The sequence below is a fragment of the Marmota monax genome, unplaced genomic scaffold (assembly GCF_021218885.2).
Source record: "Marmota monax isolate L192 unplaced genomic scaffold, Marmota_monax_Labrador192_F-V1.1 WCK01_AAM20220418_F8-fsc00187, whole genome shotgun sequence".
In the NCBI taxonomy this organism is placed as follows: Eukaryota; Metazoa; Chordata; class Mammalia; order Rodentia; family Sciuridae; genus Marmota; species Marmota monax.
Genome location: NW_026694837.1, coordinates 2,864,843 through 2,877,596, shown reverse-complemented (window position 1 = coordinate 2,877,596; position 12,754 = coordinate 2,864,843). Strand labels below are relative to the sequence as shown.

Sequence of the window (12,754 nt, the reverse complement as noted above, 5' to 3'; positions counted from 1 at the left end):
ATACCCTGTGGGGACACGTTTTTGCCTCTCATAAGAGGGGTGGAGGCTGGCGGCTCGTGCCTGTGCTGCCACACCCCAGCTCCCCCCAAAACCCCAGACCAGGGACCAGACAGAAGAGAGACTACTGCTTTCCCGCCCTCCCTGCCCCCACCCCATTCTTCCTGCCCCAGGCCCTGTTGGAGTCCTGGCCAGGACATGTCCTGACAGTAGGAACACATGCTTTAGCCTGCAAGGCTTCCCTCTGCCCCCAGCTCTGTTTAGGTTGATGGGGGTGGGAAGAGATTGTTTTTTATGCCCAGAAGGCCACCTAAGGTTACTACCTCCATGGATCACTGTGGTGGCTACTGCCCCCATGCTGTAGCCTAGTTTATTACAGATGGGAGCCAGGAAGGGCACTGGGTAGATCTTGGAAACACAAAACCTGGAGGGGACCTCACAGGTCACTTTGTGGAGCCACATCGGCGTAGATGCGGAGCAGGTTTATACATTGAGGAAGGGAGTTAGCCAGAGATCCACAGTGTGCCAGAGTAGCTCTGAGCCTGGAACTAGAGGTCTCAGCTTCCCTGCTGGGGTTTTCTGTAGCAGTGTTTCTCAACCTGAGCACTGCCGACCCTTGCTGTTGATAATGCTTTGTTGGGGTGTCCTGTGCATTGTGGGATGATTAGCAGCATCCCTGACCTCCACCCACTAGGTGCCAGTAGTACACACCTCCATCAGTTTTAATTTTTTTTTTTTTTTTTTTTTTTAGTTGGACACAATATCTTTATTTTATTTATTTATTTTTATGTGGTGCTGAGGAGCCTTGCACGTGCTAGGTGAGCGCTCTACCACTGAGCCACAACCCCAGCCCTCCAGATTTTGACAACCAAAAGTGTCTCCAGATATTTGCCAGATGTCCTCAGGGGAAGAAGGTGAGCAAAATTGTCTAAATTACTGCCTTTCAGATTTTATTTCTTGGACCTACCTTTCCTCATTGCCAAGTCTGTTGACCACCATTACACAGAAGTGATCTTTAGGTTCATTGTGAAATAGTTCAGGAACTCCCTTTCCAGCATCTTCTCTGCCCATCTTCTTGTATCTCTGCTAGGCTTTTTCATTGTGTTATTGATTGTAACCCATGTTCCCTAAATCTCTTGTTTCCAGACTCTGAGAGGCCTGGGAGATGAATAGGACAGCTGCAAGGTGGGGATAGGGACAGGACAGAATCCAACCTATTCCAGAGTCAGGCACATGGTAGGCTGGGACCATGAAGTTGTGTGAAGAGAGATGTCTTGTCTGGAGAAAGGAGGGAACCCAGTGTCTCAGTCATCATCTGCCTCTACCACTTCTCCCTCAAGACCACTGTTTGATGTCCTTGCCTGGCTTTCCCTGGGGCCTTCTAAGTCCTGAACTGGGCAAGCAGGCCTGTGGCACTGACAGATAGGCGCTGACACCTGGTTTCCACTTTCTTCCCTTCTCTGGTTTCAGGAGCTCTTGGCTAGAGGAAGTGGAGGGGTTGTGGGATGCAGAGAACCGAGGGCTAACTCTTGGACAGCAGAACGGAGAGAGCTGCTGACGAATAGACGGTATGTTCCTGACGAGGCCTATGTCCCTCACTTGGATCTCTTCTAGGGGAGCTGGTAGGTGAGGGGGCAGGCAGGTAGGCAGGTGTCCTGTCTTGGTGGAAGCTGGTGAAAAGAGAGTGGAAAGGCCAGAAGGGCTTGGCCTTCAGTGGCAGTGGCCAGGGAGCTCTCTCAAGCCTGGAGATCTCCACCAAGGAGCCTGGGTTGAGTGAACATCTTCAAACCCTGTGTTTGCTTACAATGTTTTAAAAAGTAGGCATTTCTTTTTTTTTTTTTTAGAGAATTTTTTTTAATGTTTTTTTTTTAGTTTTTCGGCGGACACCACATCTTTTTTTGAATGTGGTGCTGAGGATCGAACCCGGGCCGCACGCATGCCAGGCGAGCACGCTATCGCTTGAGCCACATCCCCAGCCCCAAAAGTAAGCATTTTTTTTGAAGTTATTTTTTTAATATACATTTGTTTATTTATTTTTGTGTGGTGCTAAGAATCGAACCCAGGGCCTTGCACTTGCTGGGTGAGTGCTCTACTGCTGAGGCACAACCCCAACCCTAAAAAGTAAGCATTTACTGAGCATTTCTTAACAGGTGGGCACTGTTCTTAGTGCCTTAGATAATCTCTACAGCAACCCTGTGAAATTGGTGCTGCTCAGAGCTGCCCCAGTATAGAGTTGAGGAAACATTTAAACAGAGAGTAGTTTTCCCTCTGCAGCCCCTTCCACTTTCAAGGGAAAGCAGTTGACTGTTCTTGAGTTCCTACCCCACTCTTACAGCAAGGTCCACTTGTTCTGGTGTCCAGGATTTGGGCCCTGCCTTTCCTGCCTGTCTGTTCCCTATGGGACCCAGTCCCCATCCCCCAGCACTGCCCTGACTTATGGGGACCAACACATCAAAGTCCAGCCCTTCTAATGACCCCAACAATGGCCCAGGCCTATGTTGGCACCAATATATGTCCCCTTTGATCATTATTTTTTCCTCTCAATCCAAAGACCTCTTAACCACATTTTTGAACCTTTTCCTTCCTGACTTCTCCTCAGAAAGTGGAGGAGCCCACACCTCCCAGAATGACCAGTGCAGCCCCTGCCAAGAAACCCTACCGTAAGGCACCGCCGGAGCATCGGGAGCTGCGGCTGGAAATTCCTGGGTCCCGACTGGAACAGGAGGTCAGTAAGATTGGTACCTGAGTCCTGGCTGGCAAGAGCAGGTCCCTGAGGCTGGGTGTCCGGCTGACTTCTGTCTGAGCTACTGGTTTCCCGAGTTGGGCTGAGCATGTGGCAGTGCTGATTATACAGGCCTAGGGTTTCCTAGTGCAGTAGTCCTCATATGGGAAATGCAGCCTTATGGGGGACTATAGTCCATATGCCAGGGAACCCCAGAGCCATCAGAGCTTAGCAAGAGTGTTCCCATACAGTATTATTCTCCTTGTGAGAGGCAGCCCACCAGACTCTCTAGCCCTCTAGTGGAGAAGAGCCATTCAACCAGAGCACCTGCTCTTTATTGTCACCAGGAATTCTGGCCCCTCCTCTAGCTTTATTTTGTTTGGCTCATATGTGTTAAACATATACTTCTTTCCAGGAACTGTGTTAGGTCTAGACTCTGCTCTTGGAAGGCATATAGTTAACAGCATACTCCAGGTTAGCTCTCCTCCCTTGTTAAGCCTCCTGAGAGGATGAGGCAAGTGTTGTGGTGGTTGACTGTCCTTGCTGCCCTGCCTCCATAGCACATGGAACATGTTTAAAGGACTTGAAATTCAACAGACGCTGAGCATCGGTGTATATGCTGCACATGTACATGGTGCACATGGCCCACCAGTGTACAAAATGCCATTGCTTTTCCCTTTCAGTTCAGGGAGTATTAGATAAAAATGCCAGCTATTATTCTAGGTGCCACCTGGTGGGCATCCTCCAGTCTTATAAGTTGAGGGAAATAAGGCTTAGTGAAGTTAAGGTTATATAACCAGTATGCAGTGGAACAGAGTCAAATTCAGGTGTCATTGGCTCCAAAGTCCATGATCTGAGCCACCCACCTCATTTTCTTGCCTCTAACTACAGTTCTGTTGGAGTTAGGTTCATTTGGAGTAGGCCCTTCACATTTCCTTCCTGCTGTACATAGCCTTTGCCTGCTGTGCTATATAGTTGCCCAAGCTCTGACTCTTGAGCCATTGGGGTTTGGGGAAGATGGTACAGGTTAAAAACATCCTCTCATTTAGGATTAGCCCAAAGGCTCTCCTTCACCCATGCATTTATTCTTCCTGAGCCTTCAAGGTCCTGATTTTGCCCTTATCTTCCCCACAGAGGACTGAGAAGACTTTGGTAAAACTCAGAATTCTTCTGTAGTTTGGCCTGATTTATTCATTTCTCTGGAAGGTCTCTGCCATGCTTATGTGGAGACAGGGCCCATGAAGAACCCAGTGGATAGCTGAGAGGTTCCCTCCTGGGGAGAGGTAGCATGGGTACCAGGATCCATTTGAAAAATTATTCTAGGATTAAGGGTGAAGGTTGGAAGGAGTTCTAGAGTCTTCTAGCTGGCACAGGAGAGAGTAATCTAGGCTTGTCTGGGCATTACTGGATTGCATTCATCTCTAGAAGGCCCTTAGCTCTCTTCTGTGAGAGTCTTTAGACTTTAGACATGGCCCTTTTCAGGGCTGTTTGGAGAGGGGACCATCTAGGAGGCCAATGGTCCAGAGCTGAGCCTCAAGCTTATGTTCTTTTTTGTTCAGGAGCCCCTGACTGATGCAGAGAGAATGAAGTGAGTATCTGCTGCCTGTGATACTGCCTGCCTTGACTGTCCTTCTTAGCTCCAGGTTAGGCTACTCATACAGTCAGACTTTCCTTGGATTAGGGGAGTAGAGGTAAATGGGGTGTTTTAGGAACTCTGGGATGTCGGTTGATGTTCTGGATATTTTTTCAGGAAAAGGGAGTTTTGTTGTGTGGGATTCCAGAGAACCTGGAATGAGGAGGTGGATGGGTCTAAGGGGCCTGCTCTTGCCAAGCAGCCCCTCCCCAAGTCCTGTCCAGAGAGAACAGAATGATCTCTTGTGCCAGCTGCCCCCATATGGCCCTTTCTGATAGCCACACAAGAACTCTGGAGAGGAGGGCAGTGCTCGGCTGGATTTCCACAGGATTAATAATGGAGAAGCCTGATTGTGCAGTGAGGAAACTGGAGCTGGGGGGTTTGGTGGCTGGCTGGCTGGCTTAGGTGGTAACAAGAGACAGGTTGGGAGCTCTGCCCCATCCAATTCTGTCCTGTTTTCCTGGTTTTCTTCTGTAATAGTTGGAGGAGTGGAGTGTTCCCTCCCATCCCCTCTCCCTCCCTTACCATCCAACTCAGGTTCTGTTCTCAGGTCCAGCAGGCCGGTGGAACTTGCTACCCTCAACTTGAGCTGAAGCTCTAGGAATCCCTCTGCTTTCAGTTGTCCGCCCCTCCTTTCAGTTGCCTGTCCCCATATCATCCCTTGCCTTCTTTCTTGAGCTCCACCCAAAACTCCAGGACTGGCTCTTCTCTCTCTGAGGCTCCTCTGTATCTTCCTGCATCCTAGGCTTTTGCAGCAAGAGAATGAAGAGCTTCGTCGGCGTCTGGCCTCTGCCACCAGACGCACTGAAGCCCTGGAGCGTGAGCTGGAAATTGGGCAAGACTGCCTGGAGCTGGAGCTAGGCCAGAGCCGCGAAGAGCTGGACAAGTTTAAGGACAAATTCCGCAGGTGTGATCCAGGGGCCAGAGGCAAATGAGCGTTTTTGTGTTCACAGGATGTTAGCTGGAAGAGGCCTCAGAGATGACCTGATTCTGATTAGAAAACTGATGTTCTGGGAGAGGTTCTAGGAAATTGATTTGCCCACGATCCAAGTGGAGGAGGAGCTGAGTAGGGCCTGAAAAATTCGATCTTGACCAGGTGTCTGCCTTGTATTCCTCTTCAGGCTGCAGAACAGTTATACGGCTTCCCAGCGGACCAACCAGGAGCTGGAGGACAAGTTGCATACACTGGTAACGTGTCTAGGAGGGTGATTTGGTTAGCAGGGTGATTTGGTTAGCACTGTGCTCACAGTGTAGCAGGGGGCCAGGACTTGCCAGGAAAATGCCATTCTGCCCTGGGATTTAGGAGGGATGGAAGTGGGGCAGTGGTGGGGAGGGAACCGCAGTGTGCTATGCACGTGGGGACTGTCTTAATGCTCACACTGTTTCTCTTCTCTCCTCGTCTCCCCCTCATGCTGCCACCGTTGCTGCTGCATTCTCCTCTCAGGCCTCTCTTAGCCACAGCTGGATTTTTGCAGTTGCGTCTGAGTTTGTGTGTTTTTTCCCTTACCCTGGCCTCCTTAGCCAAATTTTGGGATTGGGGGGTCCTGGCTATTTCCTCTACCCCCCGAGGGCACCTACCTCTTGCCTCTCCCTATGTGAGGCTCATTTGGTAATCAGTGCCTCCCTCCTGGAAGAGGGCTGGGGCTTCTGCCCTTGGCTCTGGCAGATACTGATGTCACCATGGAATACTTCCTGGCTGCAGTGACAGTAGGCCCAGCTGTTTGATGGGAGGGGAGGCTATAGATCCAGTCCATGAACTGAAGATCAGAAGGCTACTTTTGAACCTGCAACTCCTTTCCTCCCCAATCATCTAATCTCACAGGCATCTCAGCTGTCACCCAGCCCCACTCCCTCTTCCTAGTCCTGTCCTGGAAATGCTGCACACAGGTGGCAGTTAGTCTCTGAGGTACCAACTGCCTTGACTAGTGCCTAGAGGCCCCCAAACTCCCTCAGTGAATGGACAGTTCTTACACTGCCTCTGTCCTGGGCCCACATGGCCCCACCAACAGCCACTCCAGAGAGCAGGAGAGAGGTGCCCAGTCTCCTTCTGTCTGTCCATCATTTGTCTGCTCTGTCTGCCGTGGCTGTCCTGGCACATGTGGCCTCATATCTCTGGGCTGGGAGGTGGTGGAGGGGAGGAAGGGCCAGTGGGGTCTGGATTGGGTTTACCACAAGTCTGTGCCTCAGATTAAGAAGGCTGAGATGGATAGGAAGACACTCGACTGGGAGATCGTGGAGCTGACCAACAAGCTGCTGGATGCCAAGAACACCATCAACAAGCTAGAGGAGCTCAATGTACGTATACTGCACCTGCTCGGAGGGCCTTTCCTGACAGTGGTGGGGTCTGTCCTGGCTAGCCCTGCTCCCTGAGCAGGGCCAGGCTGGGATCTGAAGCACATCCGTGTCTGTAGGAACGGTACCGGCTGGACTGCAACCTGGCTGTGCAGCTCCTCAAGTGCAACAAGTCGCACTTCCGTAACCACAAGTTCGCCGATGTGAGTTGAGCATACCCCTTGCTTGACCGGTGCCATTCCAGCCTTTTTAGGACCCCTTACACTCAAGTTTCTGCACCTGTCTTCATCCTCCTTCATTTAGCTCCTCCTTTCTGTTTTGCCTACTTGCCTCCATGTTGCCCCTCAAGCCAGTCAGCCTTGCTGGTGTCCCCCATGTTATTGCTCATTGATAGTGCTGGGGCTAGCCCTGTTATTTTTATAATCAGAGACAAGAGACTCAGTTTGAGGACACTTTGCAGGAAAGAGGGGATGGCCAGAGCTATTGGCCATGAGTATTGTGAAAGGATTAGGCCCATATGATCCCATCACCTCAGGAGGCAAACTGTAGACCCAAGGGCCTCAGGTCCAAGGTCAATGCAGCCTACAAAAATAGAGGTATTTGTAGGGGTACTGATCTGTAGATTCTCCAAACAGAAGTCTGATTTGGATAGAAGCCACTGCCGAGGTAGGGGAGATAGAAATTTGAGAGTACACAGGTCTCAGCAGTAGATCTGGATTCAAATTCTGGCTGTGTTAATCAAAAGTTTCAAGTTATTTTACACCGACTGAGCCTATTTATCTATGAAATGATGTTATTCAGCAGAAAGTAAACAGTACACAGTGGTACTATATGTGGTAGCCATTAGTTTTGCAGAGTCAAGCTGTTTTCAGTTGGAATCATTCACATCTCTCTTCCTTTTTCTGCTCCTTTATCCCAGCTGCCTTGTGAGCTACAGGACATGGTTCGGAAACATCTGCACAGTGGTCAAGAGGCTTCCAGCCCAGGCCCTGCTCCTAGCCTGGCCCCAGGAGCTGTGGTGCCTACTTCAGTCATTGCCCGGGTGTTGGAGAAGCCAGAGTCTTTACTGCTCAATTCAGCACAGTCAGGCAGTACTGGGCACCCCTTGGCTGAGGATGTCTTTGTGCATGTGGACATGAGTGGGGGTGCTCCTGGTGACCCAGCTAGTCCTCCAGCCCCTGGCAGTCCCACCCTGCAACCCAATGGAGAATGCCATTCTCTGGGTACTACAGGAGGCTCCCCAGAGGAAGAGCTACCCTTGCCAGCCATTGAGAAGCTGAGTCCATACCCCACCCCATCTCCACCACACCCACTGTATCCTGGCCGCAAGGTAATAGAGTTCTCTGAAGATAAGGTTCGGATCCCTCGTAACAGTCCCCTGCCCAACTGCACTTATGCTACCCGCCAGGCCATCTCCCTGAGTCTGGTGGAGGAGGGGAGTGAACGGGCCCGCCCTAGCCCTCTACCCAGCAGCCCTGTCTCGGCCCAGGCCTCACCCCACCACCAACCCAACCCAGCACCCCCAACACTCAGCACCCCTGCCAGCTCAGCCAGCTCTGAAGAGGACCTGCTAGCCAGCTGGCAGCGTGCATTTGTGGACCGCACTCCACCACCTGCTGCTGTGGTCCAGCGCACAGCCTTTGGGCGCGATGCACTCCCTGAACTGCAGCGCCATTTTGCCCTTAACCCTGCTGACAGAGATGAGGTGGTTCCAGCACCTTCTTCCCTACCTGATGAGAGTGGGCTTTTGCTGCCAACAGAACCTGACTCTGGTTTTCCCAGGGAGGAGGAGGAAGAAGAGTTGAACCTGCCCATCAGCCCTGAAGAAGAGCGTCAGAGCCTGCTGCCTGGTGGTAGGGGGACAGAAGGGCCTGGCACTTACCATACTGAGGGCAGGGCCTGGCCTCTCACCAGCTCTAGCCGCCCACAGCGCAGTCCCAAGAGGATGGGGGTGCACCATCTTCACCGCAAAGACAGCCTGACCCAGGCCCAAGAGCAGGGCACCCTGCTCAGCTAGGCCCACTTGCTTTCCTGCTGATGTCGCACTGGGCCTGCAGAAGGCCTAGGCGCTTGAGCTCTTCCTTCCCACACCTGCACAGCTCTGTTCCTTGTGTGAAAGAGAGGCCACACTAGGCCTTTCAGCTGCATTGACACTGGCACCAGCTTGCCTCATTCATGATTTTTTTTTCCTTTTCTTGGAATGTTTATTTTCCAAAGGTAACATGCAATTGGGTCTCAAGTGCTGTCCTCCAGTCAACCAGCTCAAATTGGGCTGTTCTGGGGAGCCCAGGGGCTCGATCATCAGTGTTCATCTTCCATCCTCCTTTTATATTCATGAGCTTTGGTTGTTTTGGGGGGTATTACTGGGGTTATTAACCTCTTAATTTCTGATTCTCACCAGTTTTTCTCTGCACAAGCTGCTGCCCTCAAGGGGCCTGGCTCAGCTGGGCCCAGGGATGAGGGAGCAACTGACTCAGGGCTCCCCTCAGATGTTTCCTCCCTCCCTCTGGAAGGGAGTGTGGGCTTTAGGGGCCTCAAAGTGGGTTCTGGGTTAGGCCTGGCCCCATTCTTAACCTTGGCTCTAGACTGTTACTCCCAATTTGGGGAAATTTCACATTGATGACTATTTTAAAAGCAAATAAAATTATTTTACTGGTATGGCCTTATTTTCCTTAATGACCTTTCCTCTCCCATTCTTCTCCCCATTCTTGAGTATTTTCATATTTTCAGACCTAGTTTTTTCCCTAGTCTTTGCCAGTGACTCCCCTTAACACATTCTGCCTATGGTGTCCCTGGGCACAGAGCAGCAAGCAGCAGAAGGGGCACCCACAACCTTAGAGCCCCTGGATCTCCCCTCAATAAGTAGGGTTCAGTCCAGCCCTGCTTTGGACCTATTCTCTTCTTTTTTTAGAATCTTCATGGAGCTTGTGATGTGTCACCCAGAATCCCAGGTCCTAGACCTGGGCTAGGCTTATTGGGAGAGTGTGCTGCCTGGTGCTTGGGCGGTGGGGTGATACTGCCCCCTAATGGTGCCTAGTGGTAGTTTGAGTTCCTCCCATTTCTGGGTCCCCAGTGACCACTGCCACACACCAGGTTGGGGAGTTTGTAAAATCTCTTCCGAGCCAGCGGGTTGCAGTCAAGAACTGCCAACAGGTCCAGAGGCCTTGCCCTGGGTTCAGCACCCCCACCCCCACCCCATAGCCATTGCCTAGTCACAGCTTCCAGAGCCTCCCACTAGTGCCAGGAGCTGCCAGAGCCCCAAGCAACCCCTTTCCCCAACCTCCCAAGCCCTGACATCTGGAGGAAGGTGCTGAGGACATAGACAAGTGTAATGATGTGCAGAAGCCCAAATGGAGAGTCACATCTCGGTTTCAGCCAACAGACTGTCCCCTAGTCCTGATGTCATTAGCACCATCTGAGAACTGGGATCTGTGGAAAGGCAGAAGGGTGTTCAGATCATCACTTGTTCCTCAGTGGGAACCACACACAGAGGGGAGATGGCATAGGTTTCCACACCCACTCTCCTTGTCCCAAATCTCTTTCAGACTGGTTCTAATTAACCCTCTGGGTTCTTACCGCTGGGGCACATCCAGGAGCTGTTGCCCCTCTGGTGGGCAGCAGGCTCCCGTCCTCTCTCCCATTCCTGGGTGTCACCAGTCCCTCCTGCCACCTCCTCTTCCTCTTCCCCCTCAGAGAGTAGGTCGCAGATTTGCTGCTGCAGCTCTGGGCTGATGCTGTTCTCAGCCAACACTAGGCTCCGCAGAGCTGTGGGATAATTTTCTACCATGTCCAGCAGAGTCTGGGGGTGGGGAAGAGTATAGAAAAGGTTGAACACAGTTAAGACAGGTCCTCAGACCCAACCTGCCACCCCTTAGGTTATGTCCACAGACACACTAACCTCCACCCTGACCCTCTGGCCTGTCCCCAAAACATGAAGACTTCTTACCTGAGCTGACTGGTTCGTAAGCCCTGTACCCTCCAAATCTAGGACTTCTAGGGTGCGGCTGGAGGCTACAGCTACAGCTAGCATCCCTGCCACATGGTCACCTGGGGAGAAAGCACACATTCATGTACTCACACACAGGGATTAACCCTTTCTCCTGGTCAGCTCCCCCATTACACTAACAACCTTAGACCCAGCCCCTGGCTAGGAGACCCTAATTGATAGTGGCCAAGAGTGTAGCATTGTGATTAATGAGTGAACAGAGCGGGTGAAGGGGCGTAAAGGCTGGTTGGTGGGAAGACAGGAAGTGACAGGAGGAGTACGTAGAGTACGTGTAGGGTGCTGACTGATGGTTTGCTCGACCCGTTGGTCATCTATTGCTCCACACAGGATTGCTCATCTACTACCAACTAGATCCTTGGCGGGGGGGGGGGGGCTCTCCTTCCTCTTCCCTCCCCCAGTGTTGGGGCCACCATGGCAACTGGTGGTCACAGTTTCTTGGATAGTGCATGGGGCCCTGAGAACTGAAGGAAGTGGTCTTGAGACTCACCCAGGGGGTTGTAGTCCAGATTGAGGACGCGGACTTGGGAGCTGTGGGCCACAGCAATGGCGAGGCGGCTCCAGCCCTTAGGGGTGATGCCAGGGTTGGCGCTCAGCGTTAGCTCTTTCAAGCCTGGGCAACATTGTAATGAGAAGCCAGGATGGGGAGAATCAGTCTCTCATTCAGCCCCTTTCCTATCTCTGGGATATCCCTAGTGGCTGGGAGCCACTCCATCCCCAAACACAGAGCTCCAGAGCCAGTGAGGACCCATGCCTCCCCTGCCTGGCCCTGCCTGGATCCCTGAGTCTTCACCCTGCTCAGTGTTCAGCCCCATTTCCTGAGAGGAGTAAAAAAGACATTCTCAACCACACCCTCGGAGGACCACACCCCCTTCCCACTACTTTTTTTTTTTATCAAGGCCACACTAGCCTATGTCCTCAGTAGAACCCTGCTCACCCGACTTGGCCCCATCTGGGGGGAGGAGGCCACAGATGAGGTTGATAGCTTCATCACCCAGCATACAGTCCCCGAGGTCGAGAGCCACGAGGGCAGGGTGGAGGGCCAGGGCTGGGTTCAGCAAGGCCAGCCCAGCATCTGTCAGAGGGCTCCCATGCAGGCTGGGGGGTGAGGCAAGAGAGCAGTTATTGTAGTCATTAGCCTTATCTATTTGGGAAAGGGGCACCTCCCCTGAGAGGCCTGGTAAAGGAAGAATGAAAATTCTCAGTTGGAAGGCGAATTTGCTTGCTTTTCTGGGGCAGGGACTGGAATCCAGGACATTGCAGAGGGTGGGGCATAGAAGGGGTGTGGGTGTTGGACTGAATTCTTCTGTGGGCACGCAGGTAGTCTCCATGGGGGTATTCTTTCTTGGGAACTGAAGGGCTGCCCCCGTGAGGTAAATGCGGGTGGGGAGGTGGGGAGGTATGACAGGCCCTGCCAGGACGGGTTGGGTATCCCGTTTCGTGTGGGGCCGCCTGGGCAGAGATAAGGCGTGTGCTTGAGGGATGGGCAGAAGGATGAGGTGTGTGTATAGGGGCGTAAAGGCTGGCTGGTGGCAAGTCAGGTACTAGAAAGTGGAGGAACAGGAGGTGGCAGGAGGAGTACGTGGAGGGGTGCAGTGCCCGGGACCCCCTTGCGAGGGGGCGCACTCACAAGAGGGACTGGATGGAGCGGTTGGTTCGCAGCGCCTCCGCCAGCTGCTTGATGCGGCTGGGGCTGGACACGACGCCTAGGTTAAGATTGAGCTGAGCGAGGGACGTGGCCCCGGCCAGGGCCCGGCAGATGCGGCCGAAGTCGCGGTCGCAGAGGCGGCAGCCGCGCAGGGAGAGCAGGCGCACGGCGTTGTCGCGCAGGCCGCGGCAGATGTCCCGCACCTCGGCGCCTGACAGCGGCTCTCCGGAAATCTGGATGGAGCTGGGCAGCATGGTACCCGCGGCTGGGCCGCCGGGGCCCGGGCCGGGGCCGGGGAGGAGGTTGGCCGGGTCGCGGGCGAGGCCGGGGCTGGGGCTGGGGCCCTGGCTGGGGTCGCGGACGGAGCGGGGGAGGAGGCGGAGGCAGAGGTGGAGGCGGCGGTGTCGGCGGCGGCGGCTGAGGCAGTGGCTGCAGCGGCGGCCGCAGAGGCGGAGAAGC

The 12,754-nt window shown here is 53.1% G+C and overlaps 2 protein-coding genes across 23 annotated transcripts in view; one reads left to right on the top strand and one right to left on the bottom strand.

Annotated features, from left to right (window-relative positions):
- Tjap1 (tight junction associated protein 1) overlaps nucleotides 1-9,302 on the top strand; it is a 26,359-nt gene extending 17,057 nt beyond the window's left edge. For 11 of the 22 annotated variants that reach the window (XM_058573205.1, XM_058573203.1, XM_046426184.1 and 8 more), the window contains 10 exons: nucleotides 798-911; nucleotides 1,468-1,565; nucleotides 2,597-2,722; nucleotides 4,279-4,307; nucleotides 5,098-5,259; nucleotides 5,474-5,540; nucleotides 5,797-5,826; nucleotides 6,540-6,647; nucleotides 6,764-6,847; nucleotides 7,564-9,302. In XM_058573205.1, the coding sequence (XP_058429188.1) occupies nucleotides 2,624-2,722; nucleotides 4,279-4,307; nucleotides 5,098-5,259; nucleotides 5,474-5,540; nucleotides 5,797-5,826; nucleotides 6,540-6,647; nucleotides 6,764-6,847; nucleotides 7,564-8,661 (1,677 nt within the window). In that variant the 5' untranslated portion in view covers nucleotides 798-911; nucleotides 1,468-1,565; nucleotides 2,597-2,623 and the 3' untranslated portion in view covers nucleotides 8,662-9,302. Of the gene's footprint in view, nucleotides 1-748; nucleotides 912-1,467; nucleotides 1,566-1,869; nucleotides 1,982-2,596; nucleotides 2,723-4,278; nucleotides 4,308-5,097; nucleotides 5,260-5,473; nucleotides 5,541-5,796; nucleotides 5,827-6,539; nucleotides 6,648-6,763; nucleotides 6,848-7,563 lie in introns of all 22 variants that reach the window. The other 11 variants (XM_058573209.1, XM_058573204.1, XM_058573207.1 and 8 more) reach the window with 6 other exon arrangements.
- Nucleotides 9,294-12,754, bottom strand: Lrrc73 (leucine rich repeat containing 73). Its single transcript, XM_046426197.2, has 6 exons — nucleotides 12,278-12,754; nucleotides 11,585-11,745; nucleotides 11,138-11,260; nucleotides 10,591-10,691; nucleotides 10,221-10,443; nucleotides 9,294-10,073 (listed from the first exon to the last, which is right to left on the bottom strand). Exons 1-6 carry the CDS (start codon nucleotides 12,547-12,549, stop codon nucleotides 10,003-10,005), a joined length of 951 nt encoding a protein of 316 aa, XP_046282153.1. The 5' UTR covers nucleotides 12,550-12,754; the 3' UTR covers nucleotides 9,294-10,002.

What these genes read in the sequence shown, in the direction of transcription:
- Lrrc73 (XM_046426197.2), bottom strand. Translation starts at nt 12,549, where the DNA reads ATGCTGCCCAGCTCCATCCAGATTTCCGGAGAGCCGCTGTCAGGCGCC. An exon ending in CGCTCCATCCAGTCCCTCTT is followed by an intron (nt 11,746 to 12,277) that starts GTGAGTGCGCCC and finishes CTCACCCCCCAG; the next exon opens with CCTGCATGGGAGCCCTCTGA. An exon ending in TCTGGACTACAACCCCCTGG is followed by an intron (nt 10,692 to 11,137) that starts GTGAGTCTCAAG and finishes CTTTCTCCCCAG; the next exon opens with GTGACCATGTGGCAGGGATG.